The sequence below is a fragment of the Amblyraja radiata genome, chromosome 31 (genome assembly GCF_010909765.2).
Source record: "Amblyraja radiata isolate CabotCenter1 chromosome 31, sAmbRad1.1.pri, whole genome shotgun sequence".
NCBI classification, from domain to species: Eukaryota; Metazoa; Chordata; class Chondrichthyes; order Rajiformes; family Rajidae; genus Amblyraja; species Amblyraja radiata.
This window is the reverse complement of record NC_045986.1, coordinates 29,581,215-29,607,822: the sequence shown is the minus strand read 5'-3', so window position 1 is coordinate 29,607,822 and position 26,608 is coordinate 29,581,215. Positions and strand designations below refer to the sequence as shown.

The window sequence follows — 26,608 nt, the reverse complement described above, 5'->3', positions numbered from 1 at the left end:
CTTGCCCCGGCCACTCAGTCGTAGCTTCAGTGGAGGCACTGGCTGTCTATGCCTTCTTCCTGGCAGCCCAGTCTTGGCCATACGGTGGAGCTAATGGTCTTGGGTTTGTCCCAATGGCTCAGTCTTTCCAAACCTGCAACAGGGAACACAGCTAGCAGGGAAGTGCCCCACTTCCCCTCCATTACTCTTTTTTTCTCTTCATCTACCTTCTCACCTCTGGCGAAAATGCATGAGGTTTTATAGGCAGTAGACTGACAAGTGGTTCAGGTGGCCAAACAATATAAGTTCATTGAACCTAGCTATTGCCAATGGTAATTGGTGTTTCCTGGCCAGTCAGCCAGAGATAGGAATCAGAGCAACATCCAAGGCAGGGGATGCTTTCACATGGATAAACATTGGCTTACGCACTGGAAGAACTCCTTTGATTTTTCATTAGAATTGTATAATTGCGTCTTTCACGTACACTTGAAAGGGTTAAAGGAGCTTTAGAATATTACCTTCACCGAAATATTTCACCCCAAACCATGCAGTACCTCCTTGGTGTTACATCAGAGTATATTCAGATCATATGAATATATTATGAAGTTTAGAACATATCTTCCGAAGTATGATGTGGTAAAAGTGGTATGAAAGAATACAAAAAAAAATAAAAGGCAGCTGGCTCTAGTAAGAGATTGCAGGGATTTTTATGCTATATTATGCTTTTGATCCTTTTCCATATCTGTCATATGATTGCCAGTTCAACCAATTCAAAATATCTTTCTTGTAAATTCTTTCTTGCAACTTAGTTCCACCAGATGGCAGCATAAATCAAGCACCCATGACGAAGTATTGGAGGATCAGAGCCAATGTAATTAATCGGCAGTCAACTGATGCTTCCAGTGTCGCAGATATCATCAAAGATGCCAAGGAAGAACAGATGGCCACTTCTTCAAATTTATTTCCTGAAGGATTCTGCTAGAAGTGGGAAAAGGGTGTATTGCATTTTTTGTTTAGAACAGAATTCCAGTGGACAGGCAAGTTTTAAGATTATTATTATTGCATATGGCGCACACAGCCTAAAGTTGTAGGTCAACATGTTCTATTTGATCTAATTGTTTGTACACGTCGGGTTGATTGCATTAGTCAAAACAGGGTAGACCACGTAAAGGTTGTAATCCCCCACTCTAGATTATTATTAATCAAACGTTTTTCAAATATTCGCTTGATAATTACTTACCTGCTTAAAATTAGCTCCACTGGTCTAGCCAGAATGATGTTAGCTTAAAAAAAAGACCACTGTCCACATATAGACACAAAATGCTGGAGTAACTCAGTTGGACAGGTAGTATCTCTGGAGAAGGAATGGGTGACATTTCAGGGTCGAGACCTTTTCTTCAGACTCCACATGTAATTATTCTTACACCATGAATCGTATGCCCAGACTAACCAGACTGAATGTCCAAAGTTGATTTGATCAAAGGATCTAATATTTGAGTTATTATCTGACTCTAGTGTAGACACAAAATGCTGGGATAACTCAGCGGGACAGGCATTTCTCTGGAGAGAAGGAATGGGTAATATCTCGGGTCAAGACCTTTCTTTATATATAATTTACATTACTCCAGTAAGATAATTGCTATATGATTGCATTGGAGATTTTATTGCATTCCTGAGGAGAAAAAACTTTTTGTCCATCTTGCAAGATCTGGGGGTTCAAAAAGCAAAAACGTTGTTTAGTATTTATATTTCTGATCATTTTCTTGTCAGATGCATACCAAACATCCTGATAAGCTGTCCGATGGGTTATCCTTGATTATCTCCTATTTAAATTCATTCCAAATGGTCACCATGCTTTGAATGCAAGATCTGTTCAATAATTTTTTTTCATCTGCATGTTTTCCGTCCCTTCTTTTCATTCTTGGCCTGAGTGAACTTTTTTAAAACACTCAACATATTGATATGTTTTAAAATTCTAAATACCTTTCACAAATCCTTTTTCATTCTTCTGTTTAATATAAACAAACTCAGCCTTGTAACTTAATGTTCAGTTGGAACTAATCTGTTAATATTATCATGCCATGGAGTCCTTGTGTCCTTGTTTGATGTTTGTATGCTTTAGTTAATAACTGACTGGTAAATTCTGTTCTTGGGAATGCAACCATGCAACCAACATTTTATAATGTATCTATCCTGTAAGAATTTCACTTATTTCAATTGGGATCACCACTCATTCTTCTAAATTTAAGAGCATACAGTAGTTGCAGTCTTCTTAACCTCTCCTCACATGACAAGCCCACCTTCCCAGGGATCAATCTGATGAACGTTTATTCCACTCCCTCCATTGCAACTAATGTGGTCCTGACCTCCCATCTACCTCATTGGAGACCTTTGAACAATACTTAATCAGACTTTATCTTGCACTAAATGTTGTACCCTTTACCCTTTATCTGTATACTATGGACGGCTTGATTGTAATCATGCATAGTCTTTTCTTAACTATTCTACCAATAAATGCAGAGAACTGATAGAGTCCATCTGAACACACTGAGTGAGTCATAATGTTGAGATCGCTTGTCCCACAACTCTTCAATGGAGGAAAGCTAGTAATTTAAACAAACAAGAGTACTTTACTTATAAAAGCACAAACGTTAAGCAAAAGGTCATCTATTAAGTGGCTTTATCAAGAGTCAAACAAGTTCTCAAAACCACAAAGGGAAACTAGACTTATGACGGCCTTTAATCTCAAACAATTTGCATCCCAGAGTAATTGAACTCGTGCTGCAATTTTTGAATACGGATGCTACAGTATTCATTGTTTATTTTTAGCTTACTAATCAAATCTGCAACTATCCACATCTTGGTTTTCAATTACTGATGTGGCCAATGTATTGGACAACATTAGTTTTGCTCATATTTGGGAAAATATGTAAGTCTTGATTAGTGACCTCAGAACCCACTGGTCAGTACAACCCCAGTTGTGTGTATGAGTTGACACACATTGTATATGGATTAACACATAGGCACAATGACAACACAAAGCTGTGATAAATGCGATAGACAGGGATCAAGCTTGGGCCCCAGATTTCAAAATATTTTTCTATTGCTTGGCTGAGGAAAAATCTCATATTTTCAGATTTGCTGATGAAACAAAATTAGTTGGGATAGTAGAAACTGGAGGGTTCAACAGATATACAACAGATAAGTGAAATGGTAGATAAAAAGTGATAATAGGGTAGGTAAGAAATGAAAATAATCCAAACTGTAACCTGGCCACCCTATTTTTGCGGCTAACCAGTGGTTTGCATCTTGCAGTATCGCCTCTGTATTTCTGTTCATGAAGTCTTCTGCGGACAGTGGTCATTGACAAATCCACACCTGACTCCTGAAGAGTGTTTCTGATCTGTCGGACAGGTGTTTGGTGATTTTTCTTTATTATAGAGAGAATTCTTCTGTCATCAGCTGTCTTCCTTGGCTTGCCAGTCTCTTTGCGATCACCAGTGCTCTCTTTCTTCTTAATGGTGTTCCAAGCAGTTGATTTTGGTAAGCCTAAGGTTTGGCTGATGTCTCTAACAGTTTTATTATTGTTTTCCAAAGGTGATGGAAAGACTGGAGGAAAGACTAGGTGCTGAGAGCTCTCTTATACCTGCATTAAGGAGGCAATTAAACACACCTGAGCAATTACAAATGCCTGTGAAGCCATGTGTCCAAAACATTATGGTGCCCTGAAATGGGCGGACTATGTATAAAGACAGCTGTAATTTCTACATGATTAAACCAAAAGGTATTAAAATGGCCTTTAATACAATCTGACAATGTGCATTTTAACCACATGTGATATTTTTTCTATTACATATCCCAAATTGTGTACAGAGGTAAATAAATAAATAATGGATCTTTGTCCCAAACATTATGGAGGGCATTGTATATTGGTGACATGGTGAGTAAATTTGCAGATTACATCAAAATTAGTGGTATAGTGGACAGTGAAGAAGGTTATCTGAGATTACTACAGAAGCTAGATGAACTGGGAAAGTGGACCAAGAAATGGCTGATGAACTCAACCATTGAATCATGACTCAATGAAGCTCAGCCCCCTGCTGTACTCACTCTATACCCATGACTGCGTAGCGAACCACAGTGCGAACTCCATCATCAAGTTCGCTGATGACACCACCATCGTGGGGCGTATCACTGATGGGGATGAGTCAGAATATAGAAGAGAGATCGAGCAACTGTCCATATGGTGCCAGCGCAATAACCTGGCCCTCAACACCAGCAAAACCAAGGAACTGATTGTGGACTTTGGAAGGAGTAGGAGGGGGACCCACAGCCCCATTTATATCAACGGGTCGATGGTTGAAAGGGTCAAGAGCTTCAAATTCCTGGGCGTGCACATCTCTGAAGATCTTTCCTGGTCCAAGAACACTAATGCAATCATCAAAAAAGCACATCAGCGCCTCTACTTCCTGAGAAGATTACGGAGAGTCGGATTGTCAAGGAAGACTCTCTCTAACTTCTACAGGTGCACAGTCGAGAGCATGCTGACCGGTTGCATCGTGGCTTGGTTTGGCAATTTGAGCGCCCTGGAGAGGAAAAGACTACAAAAAGTAGTAAACACTGCCCAGTCCATCATCGGCTCTGACCTTCCTTCCATCGAGGGGATTTATCGTAGTCGCTGCCTCAAAAAGACTGGCAGTATCATCAAAGACCCACACCACCCTGGCCACACACTCATCTCCCTGCTACCTTCAGGTAGAAGGTACAGGAGCCTGAAGACTGCAACAACCAGGTTCAGGAATAGCTACTTCCCCTCAGCCATCAGGCTATTAAACCTGGCTCGGACAAAACTCTGATTATTAACAACCACTTTCTGTTATTTGCACTTTATTTGCAGTTTATTTATTCATGTGTGTATATATTTATATCATGGTATATGGACACATTTATCTGTACTGTAGTAAATGCCTTACTATTTTTTCTGTGTGCTTAAGCAAAGCAAGAATGTCATTGTCCTATACATGGACACATGACAATAAACTCACTTGACTTGACTTGAGGTATTGCATTTTGGGAAGTTAAATCAGGGCAGGATTTGCACAGTAAATGACAAGGCCTTGGATACTACCTTAGAACAGTAACCGAGGGGTACAAGTAATATAATTCTGCGAAAGGGTAAAACAAGTAGGTAGACAGTGCTGAAGTAGATATATGGCATGTTGGGCTTCATCGGATGTCATGTTACAGCTTGAGAGACATTGGTGAGATTGCATCTGGAATATAGTGTGCAGATCTGCTATCTGCTTTTGTTTTGCCACAAGGACAGCATTTTCTTAGAGCCTTTTCCTGATTATTAGCTGTTTAATTGTCTGCCGCCTTCTGTGACTGGATATGGCAACAAGAGCTTTGATCTGTTCTGTCAGTTGTGGATTGCTGGACTCTGAAATAGCAGTTAATGCTGTATAGCAAGCATGATGTCCTGTGTTGCAGCTTCACCATGCTTGGCGCCTCACTGTTATGCATGCCTGCATTTCTTATGGAACACAGGTTAATCTTTGGCTCGTTAATAGTGGCAGAGCAACAGTTTGCCTGCCACAGGGTTACGGATTATGTTTGAGTATGTGTTGCTGATGATCTACAATCTCTCATGGCTGCCCATCTTTGAATTACCAGTACACAAAGTACTGGAGAAACTCAGCGGATCAGGCAACATCTGTGGAAGTAATGGACAGGTCATGTATTGGATGAGGAACCACTCTTCAGAACAGAAACGACGCCTGTCTAGAAGCTCCACAGATGCTATCTAACCTGCTAGGTTCTTTCAGCATTTTGTGGTTTGCTCTCAATTTCCATATCTGCAGTTCCTTGTGCCTCCATTTGAACGGTCAGATCTGTGTTTAAGGATTAAACCACACAACATTATTGAAGAGTCCTTGTGTAAAGTTGAGCTATTCTCACAGGGACAATGTTCATTCCTATCAATGCTTTAGTAGCCAGATGTATCTGCCATAGATAGTTTAAAAGAATATGTTAAGCTGATATGTTAAGCAATTTCTCTATGCTAAGATTATTGACGACTTTCACCAAGGGTACATTCTGTGGCCTTCCTACTCTCAGTGCTTCTTTTACGTATTGTTCAACATGGAGGAGCACAGACAATAGACAATAGGTGCAGGAGTAGGCCATTTGGCACTTCAAGCCAGCACCGTCATTCAATGTGATCATGGCTGATAATCCACAATCAGCATCCCGTTCCTGCCTTCTCCCCATATCCCCTGACTCCACTATCTGTAAGAACTCTATCTAATTCTCTCTTGAAATCATCCAGAGAATTGGCCTCCACTGCCTTCTGAGGCAGGGAATTCCACAGACTCACAACTCTGTGTGTGAAAAGATTTTTCCTCATCTCCGTTCTAAATCGCTTACCTCTTATTCTTAAACTGTGCCCCCTGGTTCTGGACTCCCCCAACATCGGGAACATGTTTCTTGCCTCTAGCTTGCCCAAACCCTTAATAATCATATTTGTTTCAATAATATTCCCTCTCATCCTTCTACATTCCAGTGAATCCATTCTATCAACTAGTCGATCCATTCTATCAACATATGACAGTCCCACCATCCTAGGAATTAACCTGGTGAAACCATGCTGAACTCTCTCAATAGCAAGAATGTCCTTTCTCAAATTTGGAGACCAAAACTGCACACAATACTCCAGGTGTGGTCTCACTAGGGCCCTGTACAACTGCAGAAGGACTTCTTTGCTCCTATACTCAACTGCTCTTGTTATGAATGCCAACGTCATTCGCTTACTTCACTGCCTGCTGTACCTGCTATGCTTACTTTCAGTGACTGATGAACAAGGACCCCCCAGATCCCGTTGTACTTCCCCTTTTCCCAACTTGACAACATTTGGATAATAATCTTCCAGCATTTTCTGTTTTTATTTTAATGTTCTTCAGGCACCCTGCTTTCTGGAACTGTTTTACACAACACCTCCTCTCCGGCATCTGCAATGATTTGTTCAAGAGTCAGAGGTGTTTAATTGTCATATGTACAGACAATGGAAGAACAGCATTTTTACTTGCAGCATAACAGGCCTGTAAACAAAATACATATAGATTATAAAAACAAATTCAATAAAATAATAACCTCCCAAAAAACAAATCCTTAGTGAACAAAGGCTGCCCATTGTTCATAGCTGGGGTGAGTGTTATGTAACATTCAAGAGCTTGATGGTTGTTGGAAAGAAGCTATTCTTGAATTTGGCGGTCACTGTTTTCGGACCTCAATACTTTCTTCCCAATCGTAAGTGAAATGAGAGACAATTGGCAGGTCAAGCAACTCTTGTGGAGAAACAGTATGATAGACACAAAATGCTGGAGTAACTCCTCATCTCTGGAGAAAAGGAATGGGTGACGTTTTGGGTCAAGACCCTTCTTCTGACTGAGAGTCAGGGGAGAGGTAAATTAGAGGTATAAAAAAGGTTCAAAACAAATCAGAGCCAGCACCGATGAGGAAGGAAAGGTGGAGCCCACAATGATCCATTGCTGGCTGTGGAAGAGGAGATAACGAAGGGATATCTAGCTGCAAACAGTGGAACTAATATTACGACTAAGGTGGGGTTAACGTTAATGCTTCAGGTCGATTGACCTTCACAGGACTCTACATTTTAAAATGCTACCTTTTATTGTCATCCGTGCTAACATCTCCTTTGGCTGCGTCCCAGCAACGTGATTTTGCTGAGACAACCAACTGTTTGGATGGAAAGCGGGTTGAAATCGTGCCTTTTATGAAGTTTGATTGAGATAAACGAAATGATTGTTTTATGGTAACTGGTCGCTTCGCATGGGCGAAGAGCGAATCATTTCCTCACGTGGCCGGGTTTTAATGACCTAGGAGCATAAATCGCATCGACCAAAAGAGAAGCAATGTCAACAAAAGTTTTCAATCGGGAGGATTCGCATGCAACTAAAAGGACGTGTCCACCACATTTTCCAGAGATGCTGCCTGTCCCGCTGAGTTACTCCAGCTTTTGTGTGTCCACGGTTCGAAACAGCACCTGCAGTTCCTTCTTACACAGTGTACGTGTTTGTTGTGGATGTCATTCTGCTGTCATATTCTGCAGAATGCACACCTCTCCCTGACACCGGCTATAACTCGTTCTGTCTGGTCCCCACGACCAGACGCCGTATTCCCTGCCAACGCACACAACGTGCACAATCATATTTGTTTCAATAATATACCCTCTCATCCTTCTAAATTCCAGTGAATCCATTCTATCAGCTAGTCGATCCATTCTATCAACATATGACAGTCCGACATATGACACCGAGCAAGGACTACTTTTCTCTTCCACACAGCAACGCAATACATACCCACAAGTAGAAGCTGCAAACACGCCGATTGAATTATCATCCAGACGTGTCAGCGTCGATCAGGTGCCAGCAGCGTGTCGCAGACCCACTTTACTATGGTTTTTAAAGCAGAGAGATGGGGGGGAGAGAGAAAGAGACGCACCGACACATTCCAGTTTACCACAGCGCATTAAATTAACCGGTACGTGGTCGACATGCAAGTACCTCGGGTGGTGGTGCATGATGAATGCCGATGAACGAAGGGAGGGGCGCACGTTCACGAAGCACATCCACAAGAGGGGTGGACGTGTGACCCAAAACGTCAACTACTTTATTTTTTCCCCCCCTCCAGAGATGCTGCCTGACCCGCATTTTGAGTCTGTCTTTGGCTGTCATGTGTGACTGATATTTAGTTGACGTGCATGTCTGTGTGTGTGTGTGAGGGGAGCGAGGGTTCTCGCGCAGTGGCGGACAACACTTGGCGCGCGCGGGAGGGCTGGCGTCTCGAGGCTCCCGGACACCAGCCCGCGGCGCGCGCGCCCTCCCCCTCCCCCTCCCCTCCCCCCACACTCGACCGTAGCGGACAAACACTTGAGCGAGCGAGGGATGGATGGAGGGGACGGGGGCGCGCGCGCGGGAGGCAGGGGGAGGGGAGGGGGGGTTGGGCGTCTCGAGCTTCAGCCGCCGGTGGACCAACACTCGGGCACGCGGACGGAGGGAGGGGGGGAGGGTCTCGAGCGGAGTTTGTGGCGCGCGCGGGAGGGAGGCAAAGGGGGGGGGGGGTTGGGCGTCTCGAGCTTCAGCCACCAGCTGACAACACGGGGGGGGGGGGAGGACGCGCGCCCGCGGGGTTTGGGTCTCGAGCGAAGGGGCGGGGGCGGGCACGCGCGCGTGGAAGGTGTGATTCCGCGCGCGACAGACAGACAGGGAGAGCGAACCACCCCCCCTCCCCACACACACACACACACAGCCCCCCCTCACGGGGGGACGACGAGCGCCTGCGCAGTGGGGCGGCGGCTGCCCCCCCCCCCCCCCAAGGTCCCGTCCCTCTCCAGCCCGCGCTGTCGCGCCCCGCCTCCCACTCCGGGCCGCCTCGATAACTCACAACAAAACCACAGCGAGCGGGGCAGGAGCCTGGTGCTGTCCACACACACGCACACACACACAGAGCCGGCGGAGTGAGAGTGAGAAAGAAGGAGGGAGAGGGAGGAAGAAAGAAAGAAAATCGCTTCAACGCTGTCGAACAAAGGAAATAACCGTCCGATTAAAAGATCGGAGGAGGGAGGGGGCGACCCTTCCCTTCAGGCGGTTGGAGATTTTATTTCTCTTTAATGATAGTTGCGTGAGGGGAGAGAGTGAGTAGAAACCGTTTTCTTTCTCCCTCATATCCCAACCCACCCGTTCCGTTACTCGGATAGTTATCGATCGAGCCGCGCATCTGGAGTGTCACCTTACACCCGGTTTAACGGTAACGTGTGTTTGTTTTATCTCTCTCATTTCCACAGGCTGCTTTGCTCGCCCTGGGCGACTGAGGAGGATCGGAGCCCGCGGGCGGAGAAGTGGCGCCCTCCCCTCTCCTCTCCTCCACTCCACTCCATCCCAGACGGCTGGCTGGCTGCCTCAGGCTGGGCTCCGCTCCTCATCAATCACTCCCCGCTCCCTCCCTCTCTCTCTGGTCGTTATTTCCTCGCTCGCTGGCTCTCTCCTTTCTTCGACGGTGCGAATCATGTCGGCCCGCGTCTGGTTCCTGACAGATCGCAGGATCTTGCAGGATTACCCCCAGCAGGAGATCGAACGCGCCCTCCGACAGAAATGCGTCGACGAGGAGGTCGAGTTTCGCATGATCTTGATGGACGAGATCGTCATCACCATCGAACAAGGAGCTTTGGGTATGTAACACCAGCAGTGTGTCCCCGTTTCAAAGTAATGGTCACTTGCAGTAATTTGTTCCATTCTTCGAAATGGTGATCATATTTTATCTGTATCCACACCACTGTCCAGTATGAAAAGGTTTATGTTCCTTCCATTTCAGCTCGTTTCAGCTGTAACCGTAATTTCCAAACACGCTGACACTTTCAAGCAGATCGTTTTTCTCCTCGATCTCTCATTACCGGTCTCATAATTAAACCCGATTGAAGTGAAAAACCGAAAATGGTGAAATAACCTGTCAGTAGCAGCTGGGGGAGGGGAGGGTTAAAAGGGGAAGGGGAAAGCGAGAGGGGGAGAGACAGAAAGTTGACATTTCACGCCTGTGACCTTCATCAAAACTGGAAAAGTAGTTGCATGTATAAGCTTTAAAACGGGGATGAGAACAGACTGGAAGAAGAGATAATGACAAAAGGATTGTTAATGTATGGCAAACTTGGAGAGTCATGTTCAAATAAAGGAGTAAAAAGTTGTGTCAGTGGAAGATGAAAATGAGAATAGCAAAATTATTAGTAGGAAATAACTGCAGATGCTGGTTTAAATCGAAGGTAGACACAAAATGCTGGAGTAACTCAGCGGGACAGGCAGCATCTCTGGAGAGAAGGAAAGGGTCTTGTTTCGGGCAAAACGTCACCCATTCCTTCTCTCCAGAGATACTGCCTGCCCCTCTGAGTTACTCCAATATTTTGTGTCTACCTTCGATTGCAAAATTATTGTTGTCTTCAGAATTGACATGAGATACTCTAATATATTTGCTCAAAAGATGAGGTGCTAATCCTTATTGGTCTCTGGAAATTGGACAGAGAATGAAAGCATCGGTTAACCAGAAGCTTGAGGACCCATTTACAAAATGAATTACAGTGTTCTGCAAAGTAGTCGTCCAATCTGCATTTAATTAATCATCTCTAAGGTAAAGGAGTCTGCATCGTGAGCCATGAATATACCAGTAATTTGAGCTGTAGTGCAATGTCCAGATATTTCTTAACTGTTATTGGAAGAAGCTATTTCAAGGATTAGCTAGGCTTGGCACGTGTATTGTGAAGTGGGTGGGAGCCTTTTTTGGCATCCTATGTGAATATTGAAACAGGATTTTTCAAATATTCATATCCCACAGTTAAAAATTATGTTGCTTTGTTTACTATTCATAATGCTTCCTCTTGACTACATGGCTCAAATAAAGTGTATTGCTATCTATGTTACACAAAATCTAGATGGAGCACCCGTATAATTATATTTTTTGTAAAGCATCCATTCTTATGAAGTTATTTAATATTTTCAAACTGACTGAAAGGACATGCAAGCAAGGGATTTGGTGCTTTTTTTTTTGCAGAAGTTAACTTAAACCTATACGTGAAATGGTGAATGCTTGTGGTTCAGAAAGTAGAAATTATTAATGCAGCCTTTAGGTGTAAGAAGGTACAGATGCAGTGTACTGTAATGGTTTTCTTATAATTTTGCAAATCTACAAATGTTACATAATTACATAACTGTAGGTGGAGTTTTCAATTAGCGTTCGAAATTTTTTTTAACAAGCTAGTATTATAATGGGAAAATTGATACACATATTGCATTTCACATGTAGTGCATTCTTTGTAGGCATGATTGGTGCAATGACAGCAACAATGAGATGACACCTGTTGTTAATAAAGATGGGTTATTTTTCGGGATTGTGTATGTCCAAAATTAGTTTTGCACAAAATGGTTAAAAGCTAAATGGAATTATAGCTCTTACTAGACCAAGTGCAGACCCGTTGGGTCTGTTCCCCCAACGTGCGGTTGTGGGGGGGGGGGGGGGGGGGGCGGCATTTTGGGGAGCAGGGAGTGGGAGGGAGGGTGGAGTGAACGGGGTAGGGGTGTGTGGAGGGGAGGGGGTTTAGGGGAGGGACGGTGGGGGAGGGGAGGAGGGGGAGAAAAAGAGGGGAGAGAGAGAGAGAGGGGGGGGAGCGGAGGGGGGAGGGAGAGGAGAGGGGTGGGGGAGAGGAGAGGGGGGGGGGAGAGGAGAGGTGGGGGAGAGGAGGGGGGAAGAGGAGACGGGGGGGATGGGGAGAGAGAGGAGGGGGAGAGAGAGAGGAAGGAAGATAGACAGGGGGGAGAAAGAGAGAGGGATAGGGAGAGAGAGAGGAGGGGAGAGAGAGGAGGGGAGAGAGAGCGAGAGTGCCTTTTTACTTCAACTCAAACCCCCCAAACAACCATTTGCAGGCATTGCTTACTCACAGTTGTGGAGACATTTGTTCAGTCATTCAGAGCTCAGAGTGCCCTCCAGCTTGCAGACATTAATTGAGGCACACCACTTCCTGGTTTTATAGTTCCTCCCCCTCCCTCCAGCGGGGGCAGCAGAGAGAATGGGGAATTTTGTAAAAACATTAATATCTCTGTCATTTTTCATCGACGGGAAAAGTCCTCGGCACACATGCGGCGGAGGGGGGCTCTGAGCGAGGTGGGCAGAGTGCTGCACTAGTTACAAGTAAATTGATCCAAACTGAGATCCCAGCCACCATTCCATAAGATGGTTTCAGCAAATTCCTCCTTAGAATTATGTGACCTTCAGAAACAACTATGCAAAAAAATGTTCCACGTGGATCGTCAAAATTATTAGAAAAAAATGGAAAATAACATCTGATAAAAGAAGAGGCACCAAAAATCAAATCCACCTTTCCTTCATGTCTGACTTTACAAAGTGTCCCCTTGAGGAGTCACCTCCGGCAACCAGCATTCTACCAGCGAATAGAAGATTTGGTAAAGAATGAGCACGTGCTACAATAATAGGAATAAAGTGGAGAATAGACTTTTGAAGAACAGCATGCTGAGGAAGCAGTCTCCTTGTGCAGAGGTTACTTGTGGAAAATGTTTATAAGGAGTAAGCCCCCTTAGCCTATTCTGTTATTCAGTACGGTTACTGAATTTTCCTGCTCTTTTTTCATAATCCTTGATTCTTGTACTGATTTAAAATCTCTCATCCTTAAATAAGGATTCCAAATGTGCATAGTTCTTTGAGAAGATTCATCAGGATGAATAGAGGACTTCGGTTATACAGAGAGATTGGAAAGACAGGGATTGTTTTCCCTGGAGCTTCTTCTTCTTCTTTCGTGTGGCGTGCACAGCCTAAAGTTGTTGGACAAATTGTTCTACTTGATCTTCCGTTTGAGCACGTCGAGTTGAATGCATTAGTCAAAACAGGGCGGACCATGTGAAGGTTGCAATCTTCCACCCCTCCCAGGAGCGGAGGAGTGCCTTGATAGAGGTATATAAAATTATGAGGCATAGACGGGAAATACAATCAGAATATTTTTTAATGGGAGTGCACTCCCAATATATGCACTTCCAATATATTAAAATGGGAGTGCATAAGTTTAAGGTGAAAAGGAGTTTTAATGAGGAATTGAAAGAAAAGTTTGCTACACAGAGAGTGGTTGACATCTAGAATTTGCTGCCAAAGGAGCTGGTGAAGTTGGATTCAATCTATGTTCAAGAGACATTTAAACAAGCATTAACATGACATGGCACAGAAAGATACAGGCCTACTATGGGCAAATGGGATTAGTACAGATGTGCAAAAATTAGCCCCTTTACTTTGGGACCATGTCTTCTGATTCTGAACTCTCCCATCCTCCCAGCATTTACCCTGTATATCTTAATATGAATTCCGAGTTGACTGTGCCTGAACCCCTCTGTCAGTGGATCACCAACTTCCTGACAGACAGGAAGCAGCATGTGAGGCTGGGAAAGCACATCTCGGACCCGCAAACGCTCAGCACAGGAGCACCGCAAGGCTGCGTACTCTCTACACCAACGACCACCTCCACAGACACCTCTGTCAAGCTTCTCAAGTTTGCGGACGACACAACCCTGATTGGACTGATCCAGGATGGGGAGGAATCTGCCTACAGACAAGAAGTGTCACAGCTGGCGTCCTGGTGCCGTAGCAACAACCTAGAGCTCAATGCTCTTAAGACAGTGGAATTGATTGCAGACTTTAGGAGAGGTCCCCCTCCCCTCACCCCACTCACCATCAACAACACCACAGTCACAAATCGTCCGATCAGCAGGGAAGATTATTGGCCGCAACCTTCCCTCCATTACACTGCAAGGGCCAGGAAGCGAGCGGGCAAGATCATCTCTGACCCCTCTCACCTTGGCCACAAACTCTTTGAATCACTTCCCTCTGGAAGCGACTCCGGATTGTCAAAGCTGCCACAGCCAGACATAAAAACAGTTTTTATCCACGAGTAGTTGCTCTACTCAACAGCCAAAAATCTGTAGCCTCCCGTTGATCAGGTATTTTGTTGGTTCACATGCTTGATCAAGGGTGTTTTATCATTAATGTCATTATTATTAATGTTTAGTGTTTTCGGAGTCATTCGTAACTGTCACTGTATGTCATGTTGTTACTTGTGGGTGGAGCACCAAGGCAATTTCCTTGTATGTGAATACTTGGCCAATAAACTTACTTGTATGTTTCATGAGGATCACCTCTCATTCCTCTTAGCTTCAGTGAGTAGAATTCTAGCGTGTCCTGCGGGAACAATCCCTCCGTACTTGGAATCCTCCAATGAAATGATATATTTCTTCCAATATGGAACGTTATATGTTTAAGTACTCTAGATGTTGTCTCAGTAGTGACTTGCATAGTTGCAAATATTGTGACCTGAAGGAAGTGAATGAATAGTAGCCAAATTTGACATTGACGTGAAAAATAACCAGGAAGGCAATTTGCCAGGAGGTTGTAAATAGTTTGCAGAAATACTGATGGGTTAAGTGTTGACAAATGGAAAATAATGTGGGAAAATATGAGGCTGTGCATCTTAAAAGGAAGAACAAGAGAATGGAACATTATTTAAATGCAGAAAACTTGCAGTAAGCTCCAGTACAAATAGATTTGTGAGCCCATACGCATGAAATACAGAAAACAGGCACGGGTGCAGCTGAAGTGAGGAAGGCTAATGGAATAGACACAAAATGCTGGAGTAACTCAGCGGATCAGAAAGCATCACTGGAGAAAGATAGGTGACGTTTCGGATTGGGACTTCTCTTCAGACTTATTGTATGTTGGCCTTCATGGACTTGACCCCCAACATCCCTCTGTCTATCTAAATTCCTTCGTGCCCTCCCATTTACAGTATATGTCCTATTCATAATTGACTTCCCCAAATATATCATCTCCCTCTTATCAGGATGAGATTCCATCTGCCAACATACCATCCCACTCTTTATCTGATCTATATCCGGCTGTACCCCAGACAACCTTCCACGCTATCCACAACACATCAATTTATGTGTCATCCTTAACCCTGCTAATCATTCTGTCTAAATTCCCATCCGTCATTTATATAAACATCACAAACAACAAGGGTGCAATCACTGATGCACAAATGGTTACAGATTTCCAACCAGGAAAGGACTCTTCCAGCACCAACTTCTGCCTTCTATTACTAAGCCATTTTTGTATCTCGTTAGCCAGTTTATCTTGGATCCCATGTGCCTTAACCATCTGAACCCGCTTTTCAAGCGAGACCTTGTCAAATGGCTTCCTAAAGCGCATAGAGACATCGTCTACAGTCCTGCCTTCATTATTTTTGTTGTTGTTACTTCCTCAAATAACTCAATCAAGTTAATGAGCATGGCTTTGTTTCTCCTGCAGAAAGCCATGCTGATTGTCTCTGACCAGTCTCTAGCTTTCCAAATGTACATAAATCCTATACATTAGAATTTTGTCAAATAGTTTTCCTATCACTGACATCAGGCTCTCTGACCAGTAGTTACCTGTTTTTCTCCTGCTGCTTTTCTTAATTAGCTATCCTCTGTTTTTGTGGCATGTCAAGTGAAGATGCAAAGATCTCCAGCTATCCTATCCATTTCATGACATCTTGTATCTCTTCTTCTTAATACTGACCTGCTCCAGTCCAATAGCATATCCCTCTCTGAACTAACTACCTGCCAAGAAGGGTCTCAACCCGAAACGTCACCCATTCCTTCTCTCCAGAGAAGCTGCCAGCCTCGCTGATTTACTCCAGCATTTTGTAACGATCTTCCTTGTCCATCTGCTCAGAGAAGTATCCATTTAGGATTTTGCCACATTACCTGATTGCACACAGACTGCCCATTTTGTCCCTAGGGAGTCCCACTCTTTCACTGGCTACCCTCTTGCTCCAAATACACATGTAGAATTTTTGGGGGTTCTCCTTAATCAAAGCAATCATCTCTGTGTGGAGCCATAGAAGATGGGCAAGGTCCACAATGAGTATTTCTCCTCTGTATTTACCGAGGAGAAACACAGCAAGGAGGAACCTGGGGCAGTCAATGGAAGTGTCTTGAGAGCAGTCTGAACGGTCGAATAGGCGCTGAAGATACTAGCGTGTATGCAGGTAGACAAATCTCCAGGGCCTGATCAGATATGTCTGAGTACATTGTGGGAAACTAGAGAGGAAATTGCGGGAGCCCTGGTTGAAAATTACGAGTGTGCCTCTATTCAAGAAGGGCTGCAGAGAAAATGCTGGGAATTATAGGCCAGTGAGCTTAACATCTGTAGTTGGAAATTTACTAGAGAGTATTCTGAGGGATAGGATATACATGCAATTCGATGGACAAAGGCTGATTAGGGATAGGGTCAGCGTGGCTTTGTACGTGGGAGATCTTGTCTCTCAAACCTGTTTGAGGTTTTTTGAAGACGTGACCAAAAAGGTAGATGAGGGCAGAGTTGTAGATGTTGTATATATGGACTTCAGCAAAGCATTTGACAAGGTTCCGCATGGTATGCTGCTCTGGAAGGTTAGATCACAAGGGATCCAAGGAAAGATGGCCAAATGGATAGAAAATTGACCACGGAAGGAAGCAGACAGCGATAATGGAAGGTTGCTTCTTGGACAGGAGGCCTGTGACTAGTGTGTACCTAGGGTTCAGTGCTGGACCCATTAATGTTTGTCTATTCAATGATTTGGATGAGAATATACATATCAAGTTCAGCAAGTTTGCTCTGATACAAAAGTGGGTGGTTTTGCAATTAGTGAAGATGGTTGTGAAATTTTGCAACAGGATATTGATCGATTAAAATTTAATACAGGTAAATGTGAGGGTTGCATTTTGGGAAGTCTAACCTGGGCAGGACCCACACAGTGAATGGTAGGGTTCTGGGGAATGTTGTAGAGCGGAGGGATCTAGGAGTGCAAGTGCATGGTTCCATTTGCACATTAGCCATTATCAGTCAGAGTATTAAGTATAGAAGTCGGGAGGTCATGTCGCAGTTGTATAAGACGTTGGTGAGACCGCATTTGAGAGTATTGTGTTTCGTTCTGGGCACCAAGTTATTGGAAAGAAGTTGCCTCGTTGGAAAGGGTACAGAGAAGATTTACAAGGATGTTGCCAGACTAGAGGGTCTGAGTTGTAGGGAGAAATTCATTAGGCTGGGACATAGATACAGAGACAATAGGTGCAGGAGTAGGCCATTCGGCCCTTCGAGCCAGCACCGCCATTCAATGTGATCATGGCTGATCATCCACAATCAGTACCCCGTTCCCTATACCCCTTGATTCTGCTAGCCCTATGAGCTCTATCTAACTCTTTAGAATGCATCCAGTGAATCGTCCTCCACTGCCTTCTGAGGCAGAGAATTCACAGCTTTCTGTGTGAACATGTTTTTCCTCATCTCAGTTCTAAATGGCCTACCCCTTATTCTTAAACTGTGGCCCCTGGTTCTGGATTCCCCCAATAATTCTATTCCTTGGAGCGTAGGAGGATGAGGGGTGATCTTATAGAGTTGTATAAAATAATGAGAGGAATAGATCTGATAGATGCACAGTCTCTTGCCTAGAGGACCAGAGGACGTGGCTTTAAGGTGAAGGGGAAAAGATCTAGTAGAAATCTGAGGGGTAACTTTTTCACACTAAGGGTGTTGGGTGTATGGAACGAGCTGCCAGAGGAGGTAGGGACTATCCAACATTTAAGAAACATGGTGCATGGATAGGACATATTAGGAGGGATATGGACCAAACGTGGGCAGGTAGGATTAGTGTAGCTAGGACATGTTGGCTGATGTGGGCATATTTTGCCAAAGGACCTGTTTCCACGCTGTATCACTCTGACTCTATGACCCCTCTATTCCTCAGGAGACGCTGTTGATTCCAGTTGCCTATACCTGTCAAGTGCTTCCTTTGGGTTTCCTTCAATATCTTTTGTCATCTAAGGTTCTCCAATCTTGCCATCTTCACCCTTGCTGACCCTGTACTCTTACAAATTCTCTTTTAAAAGACTTCCATTTGTCAGATGTTGTTTTACCCACCAGTATCTGCTGTCAATCTGTTTTTGCCAGGTCCTCCCTTATGCTATTACAATCAGCCTTTTCCTCCACCACCCCACCCCACCCCAATTTACGATCTTAATTTGAAGACCAACCTATTAATTTCTGCTACTAACTTGAAACTTACCAAAGTGTTTCCCTCCACCGACATGCACACTTCTACCACCTGCCTGGTTTCAACTTACCTAAAATTGGAGAGTTCAATGTTCATACCGTTAGGGTGTAAGCTACCCAAGCGAGATATGAAGTGCTGTTCCTCCACTTTGTGTGTAGCCTCACTCTGGCAATGGAGGAGCCCCAGGACAGAGATGTCAGTACGGAAATGGGAAGGGGAGTTAAAATGGTTAGTAACCGGGTGATCCAGTAGGCCTTAGCGTTCAGCGAAACGGTCACCGAATCTACACTTGGTCTATCAAATGTACAGGAATCCACATTGGGAACACCGGATGCAGTAGATGAGGTTAGTGGAGGTGCATGTGAACCTCTGTCTCAACTGGGAGGACTGCTGGGATCCCTGGATGGTGTCAGGGGAGGAGGAATAAGGAGAGGTGTACATCTCCTGCGGTTCATGGGGAAAGTACTTCGGGAGGGATGAGTGAATGAAGTTGTGGTTATATATTAGGGCTTTCAAAAGTACAAGTATTACGCACAGGCATTCCATTGGTAATATCCCGAAGAAAAGACCGAATATAGAAAATTAAATTCTCTGATGCCCTCTCTTTTTGAAATAAAGTTGCATTATACAAGAGAACCTGTGAATCATATTTACTAAACTGGCACCAACAAATAAACCGTTTGTTTGAGGTTTTTGAAACAAGTTAATGAGATTGCTAGCATTGTATTAATGCAGAAACAAGAACAGACAAATTTCCAGGCTATGGCTTCATTGCTGCAATGACAATCTGAGTATTTCCAGGTTGCCAGACTAAATGTAGATAATTAGTACTCAGGCATGAAGAGAGGAGAGCAAACAGAAACTGAAGACATTGTCAGAATAATAGATTGGAAGTTTGTTAGCAATCAGAGGATGCTAACTTATTTATTATGACTTTAAATCCGAGGAGTTCTCCCCTAGAATAGATGCACAGTTACACAGGATGCTGTGCTGGATTTTTGGTGGGACCATAAAGCGACTCCTATTTTTTTTTTTTTTTCCTTTTTATTCCCCCATTTATCCAATATTTCATTGGCTGTCAGGTGCTTTGGAACATCCTGAGGTAGTAAAATCTTGCTATGACAGATAATTTTATAAAGTTTTTATGGAATTCCATTTCAAAAGTGCAGTTGAATCTGCTTCCACCATCCTCTGAGGCAATTCATTCTGGATCATAACCCAGTATGCAAATATTTTCCCACTTGCACTGTCCTGATGACTAAGTGGTCTGTCATTGCCCCCCCCCCCCCCCCCACATGAGTCTGAAGAAGGGTTTTGGCCCGAAACGTTGCCTATTTCCTTCGCTCTCCATAGATGCTGCCTCACCCGCTGAATTTCTCCAGCACTTTTGTCTACCTTTCATTGGCAACTGTTACTTTTTACCTATTTAGTCAGACCCTATTACATGCCACACCTCTGCAATATAAATATCGGTTATAATGTTCAAAAATCCAAATAATTGGGCTACATTTCACAACATTTTACAAAATGCTGCGATCTAATTGCATTGAATACTGAGCATTATCCTCCAGGAAACTTGCAAATACTTTGAAAAGGTTACAGAAGAGATTTACGATATTGGACAAGGTTTTATGGTTGAATGCATAGACTGGAGAAACCAGGGTGGTTCTCTTTGGAGATTAACAAGATTTGTGTGTGTTCAATGCTAAGAGTTTATCTAGAGTAAATAAGATAAGCTGCCATGGTTAAAGGGTGACAACCAGAGAGAAAAAAATTAATGTGATTGACAAAAAAAAGCAAAGGTAACATTTGCAAACTAAGCAATTGGATTTGGACTGTTTCTTTCGTAGTACAGGTGCACAACCTTTTATCCGAAATTCCGGAAACCGAAAAGCTCCGAAAACCGGACATTTTTTCCAGGATGTCGCGTTTGGCGCCAAAGCTCGCGTTTGCCGCCAAACTTGACCCGAAACGACCCACGGTCAACCCAGGTCTGTACTACTGTAGCGGCTGCCTCCTCCCGGGAGACCGGGGAGACACTTCAACATCTGTAAATCATTGCTTAAATGTTAGTCAGTTAGTTTGGAGGGCTTTTATGTGAAGGGGGGGGGGGGGGGGGTGGAAGGGGGAAACTTTAATTCTTAGTGCCCTACCTGGTCGGAGAGGCGGGGAGCGGGCAATGCCTTACCGGGTCGCCGTGCAATAAGCTCCGGAGCGCTGTGGCCGCCGACTCCCAACATCGCGGAGCTGGGGCTGTGGGCGTCCGGCCGCGGGCGGCGCCGGTTGTAGCTCCGACCCCGGCAACTCTACCCCTGGCTGCGCGGCGCTCTAAATCCAGCGCCGCACGCGGCCGGACGCCCGCAGCCCCAGCTCCTCTCCGGAGCTTACCGCACGGCGACCCGGTAAGGCATTGCCCGCTCCCCGCTGGTATCCCAGCGCTGTGGCCGCCGACTCCCAACATCGCGGAGCTGGGGCTGCGGACGTCCGGCCGCGGGCCTTGCTGGATTTGGAGCGCCGCGCAGCCAGGGGTAGAGTTGTTGGGGTCGGAGCTCCAACCGGCGCCGCCCGCAGCCCCAGCTCCATGATGTTGGGAGTCGGCTGCCACAGCGCTCCAGAGCTTACTGCACGGCGACCCGGTAAGGCATTGCCCGCTCCCCGCCTCTCCGACCAGGTAGTGGACTAAGAATTAAAGTTTCCCCCTTCACCCCCCCCACCACATAAAATCCCTCCAAACTAACTGACTAACATTTAAGCAATGATTTAGAATGATTCCCCGGTCTCCGGGGAGGAGGCAGCCGCTCCAGACTTTTCAAGCCGCCCGCGCTACCTACCTAATCTACGCTAAAAATCTTCCATTCCGAAATCCGAAAAATTCCGAAATCCGAGAAGTGTCTGGTCCCAAGGCTATTGGATAAAAGGTTGTGTACCTGGAGTTGTATTAAAGTAAGTCAAGAGATAGAGGAGTCAAGGGTGTTTTATTGTCAAATGTACCAAAATGGAATAATAAAATTCTTACTTGCAACAGCATAACAGGACTAAATGCAGTAGTCAAAGATAACGAGATAAACAAAAAAAGTTCAATATATAAATAAAACAATATTAATGCAAAACAAAAACGTTGTGAATTGGATAACATGGAAATGGCCAATATGGTCAATGCAGCTTTGGGATGTACAGGTCATCTTTTTTTAAATATTGGGTTTATGATTAAAAAAAATATTTGCCAGGTGATAACCTATAATTTCGGATAATTCCTTTTCACATACTACATTTTCACATACACATTATATCACTACATTGTATTGTAGGACATACAGTACCAATGAGAATATTTGGTCTGTTGAGAAGGGCATTTATGCATCACTATCACAAATTAGTGGGTCAGGGTGTCGGAGAGGGTTGGAAATGGGTGAGGTTTCTGCTTAATCACAACTTCTATCCATTGCAGGACAGTATGGTTGCTTACTAGAGGAAAAATAAGAAAATTTTGAATTACCATAATACGTGCTTGTTCCACTATCGTTAATTCTTCCTTAGAACCCCTATTGCACAAATATTTTTCATTAAGGATGGAGAACACAGACTTTAATTTAGAATATTCTAAAGTACTTTCACACCATTATTTTTATGTTGAAAAAGGCAGCTGCTATTGTGATGTTGGTAGCGTGGCAGCTAGTTTGCTTACATTGAGCATGGCAAGATGTACCTTTTTTTGTGATATTATTGAAATATAATTATAGACCAATGCACTTTTTTTGTGCTACTGTTAATATACTCATTTTAGTCAGATTAGTGCCACCAAATCTTTTGAATTCATCTTGGAGAATAAGTGAGGCCTTGATTTAATCCCTTATCTAAAAGATAGCAACATCAACATGGCAGCGTTCCCCTGCAATTGCACAGGAATGTCAATCTAGTTTGTGCTGCGGTCTCTGGAGTGGAGCTTGATAAGAGTGCCTTGTGATTTTAAAAGTGACCTAATATTGATTGTATGGATATTTAGGGCATAATTACTTTGATAATAAAAATGATACTGTTGATTAAAATGAGAAATTATGTTGATTCAGTATTGAACAATGTATTCTATATTCTATTGGTGTCCTAGCAGTGAATCACAAAGGCTCTTATGATCTTCAATATATTTCTCATGCAAATGACCATAAGCACATGTCTAGTATAAATTAACCTACCGAGGAGTCTATCTGTGATTAGTTACATAAACATTCTGGGAGTTTTTGTAATGATAACTGAGAACCACCTAATTTTATGTAAATATCTACTCGCATTTAAAATTCAAACTCTTAACAGGGGACATTAATTATTCATTACTGTCTGAACAACCTTTTTTAAATGGTGATTTATTTTGTAATACAATCTGAAATGATTATTCCTATTTTAGATCGTATGCTAAATATATGTTCACTTTAACATGTTTTGAGAATCTGAAGCATGGTAGCTAACACATTTTTTTGGTTTTGATTTTTCTAAAGAATATAGTAAAACTTTGATAGTGGGGACTAAATCTGAACCTGGTATTAGCGCATCTGAGAAATTGTGGCCAAGAATTATTTTAGTCTTATGACTAAATATGAATTCAACCAAAGACAAAATTCCACCCCAATCTTTTTCTGAAGGTGCTAAGTGGCTGCTGCAGTATCAGCCGTGGTTTCATTGAAGTCAATGAAACCCAACGTCAGAAGAGTACAACGGTGAAGGCCAGTACTTCAACATTCCTGTAGTGCTAACGACCAGAGACATTTCTGTATACCAGGTATTGACTTAAATAATTAAAACTTTTTTTGCGCTCTCGTGATTCAGTGACTTTTGATTTAACATATTGCTGCAGTTAAGACCGAATTAGAACAACACAACATATCCAGGCAAATTCTACAGTGGCTTGAATCTTGTGTGTCATATGTACAGAAACGTTTTTTTTCCTTTTGTCATAATTATGTGAGTACAGTATGTACCTTCTGATTCTGGTCTGATTTTCAGTCTGGAACATTGTAGTATTTGAAGACAGTAAACCAACTTTAGCTGCGTATCTTTAATGTGTGAGAATGGACATATAAAAAATGGATGGCAAAATCTACAGCTAAAAAAATAAAGCTGTCTGTGTTGACCTCTTTGTTAAGTTATTTAAGGCAAAACTCTTTTTGTTCTAGGCATACCTCATTCTGAAATAGTGTTTATTCTTTCAACAGTTTTAATTGTTGAAGGGTTTTGATGCATCTGAAACTATTCTCTGACCTATTGTCTTTATTTAATCAGCAGGCTGCATTTAAATTAGTTTTGAGCTTTCTTCTGGATCTTTTGCATGGTCTTGTGTCTTTTCTACATTTATTATCAATATAAACAATTCTATTCTAAATGTTCTGTAGTGATATTCATTGAGCAAAATTGTGTTTTCAAAGCTTAAGTTGCATGCCAAAAGCTTGGTTGATGAGGATTGATTTATTTTTCAAGCTACAACGGCAAAATACTGAAATCTGAAATAAAAACAAGTGCTAGAAATACACAGCAGGTAAGGCAGCATCTGTGACGAGCTAAATAATATTTTTACCATCAATGATCTTCAATTATAACGGGTAAATTATCAAATAAGCCAAGTTTTAAATGCAAAGGATATGGGAAAGGGAGGACAAAAAAAAGATACATTTTGCAGTAGGCTTGAATGGGTGGAATTTGTGATAAGATGAGATTTGAAACAGACATCAAATCTGTATTCTCCCAACATTTACAGCATTGTGCTCCTTTCAATATTCCATGCTGCATTTTCTGGTCAAAATGCAATACGTGTGCCTTTTGGGAAGACCAAATTCATTGTAGTCATTTATTATTTTTAAATTGTGTGACGTATAGTTTTCTGATTATGTACCGTGTGTGTTTAATTAAGACCGATGACTGCAGTGATATCTTGTCTGAGTTAATTGTCATGATTGAATAAATTTATTTTTGTGTTTATCTGTTGCTTGGCAAGGAATAAACAGCTTTTGAATTAGTTACTGTACTGCCTGAAATGTTTCTGTATAAACAGAGTCCAGATGTACAATCTGAGCACTCTGCTAAGTCAATTTGCACATGATTTTAATGTGTATCAGATGTATTGAAGTTACAACCAGTCCTTGGGAATGCTTCAATGGAAGAGCGGTTGCTTTTGTTTCTGCAATATGATGATATGTGCTTCATTATTGGAGCCATGCACATAAAAAGACCTCTTTATTAATTTTTAAGTCATGACCTCTTTATTAATTTTTAAGTTCCTGTGGATTGGAGGGTAGCTAATGTTATCCCACTTTTTAAGAAAGGCGGGAGAGAGAAAACAGAGAATTATAGACCAGTTAGCCTGACATCGGTGGTGGGGAAGGTGTTGGAGTCAATTATAAAAGATGAAATAGCGACACATTTGGATAGCAGTAACAGGATCGGTCCAAGTCAGCATGGATTTACGATGGGGACATCATGCTTGACTAATCTTCTGGAATTTTTTTGAGGATGTAACTAGGAAAATGGACAAGGGAGAGCCAGTGGATGTAGTATACCTGGACTTTCAGATAGCTTTTGATAAGGTCCCACATACGAGATAAGTGGGCAAAATTCGAGCACTTGGTATTGGGGACTGACATGGATAAAAAAAATTGGCAGACAGGAAACAAAGAGTAAGGATTAACCGGTCCCTTTCAGAATGGCAGGCAGTAACGAGTGGGGTACTGCAAGGCTCGTTGCTGGGACCGCAGCTATTTACAATATACATCAATGATTTAGATGAACGGATTCAAAGTAACATTAGCAAAATTGCAGATGACACAAAGCTGGGTGGCCGTGTGAACTGTGAGGAGGATGCTATGAGAATGCAGGGTGACTTGGACAGGTTGGGTGAGTGGGCGATTGCATGGCAGATGCAGTTTAATGTGGATAAATGTAAGGTTATCCACTTTGGTGGCAAAAACAAGAAAGCGGATTATTATCCGAATGGTGTCAAGTTGGGAAAAGGGGAAGTACAAAGTAGATCTGGGGGGTCCTTGTTCATCACTCACTGAAAGTAAGAATGCAGGTACAGCAGGCAGTGAAGAAAGCGAATGGCATGTTGGCCTTCATAACAAGAGGAGTTGAGTATAGGAGCAAAGGGGTCCTTCTGCAGTTGTACAGTTGAGACCACACCTGGAGTATTGTGTGCAGTTTTTGCCTCCAAATTTGATGAAGGACATTCTTGCTATTGAGGGAGTGCAGCGTAGGTTCACGAGGTTAATTCCCGGGATGGCGGGACTGTCATGTGTTGATAGAATGGAGAGGCTGGGCTTGTACACTCTGGAATTTAGGATGAGAGGGAATCTTGTTATGAAACATATAAGATTATTATGGGATTAGACACGCTAGAGGCAGGAAATATGTTCCCGATGTTGGGGGAGTCCAGATCCAGGGGCCACAGTTTAAGAATAAGGGGTAGACCATTTAGAACGGAGATGAGGGAAAACTTTTTCACCCAGAGAGTTGTGAATCTATGGAATTCTCTGCCTCAGAAGGCAGTGGAGGCCAATTCTCTGGATGATTTCAAGAGAGAGTTAGATGTAGCTCTTAAAGATGGCGGAGTCAGGGGATATGCTGAGAAGGCAGGAAAGGGGTACTGAATGTGGATGATCAGCCATGATCACAGTGAATGGCGGTGCTGGCTCAAAGGGGCGAATGGCCTACTCCTGCACCTATTATCTATTGTCTATTGTCATTTAATATTGGACCATGTAGTGAATAATGTCAGGAATGCTTGGAAGAGAAATGGATTGGACAGGAATGTTTGTGTGCACTTTATTTACATATGCTTTGCTGTAGATTTTGGGTGAATGCAGGTTTGGTATCAGTTTCTAATGCAGTTGCAGTCAAGTAGTTTGCCTGTAGGCATGGTATTGGGTGACTATTAGTCCATTTGGAACTGGCCTTGGTCAGGAG

The 26,608-nt window shown here is 43.2% G+C and overlaps 1 protein-coding gene across 2 annotated transcripts in view; it reads left to right on the top strand.

Annotated features, from left to right (window-relative positions):
* Window positions 1-8,379: 8,379 nt before the first annotated feature.
* Window positions 8,380-26,608, top strand: part of rimkla (ribosomal modification protein rimK like family member A) — a 42,980-nt gene continuing 24,751 nt past the window's right edge. The window contains exons 1-2 of one of the 2 annotated variants that reach the window (XM_033048405.1): window positions 8,380-8,535; window positions 9,839-10,222. In XM_033048405.1, the coding sequence (XP_032904296.1) occupies window positions 10,060-10,222 (163 nt within the window). In that variant the 5' untranslated portion in view covers window positions 8,380-8,535; window positions 9,839-10,059. Of the gene's footprint in view, window positions 8,536-9,293; window positions 9,689-9,838; window positions 10,223-26,608 lie in introns of those variants that run through there. The other variant, XM_033048404.1, reaches the window with a different exon arrangement.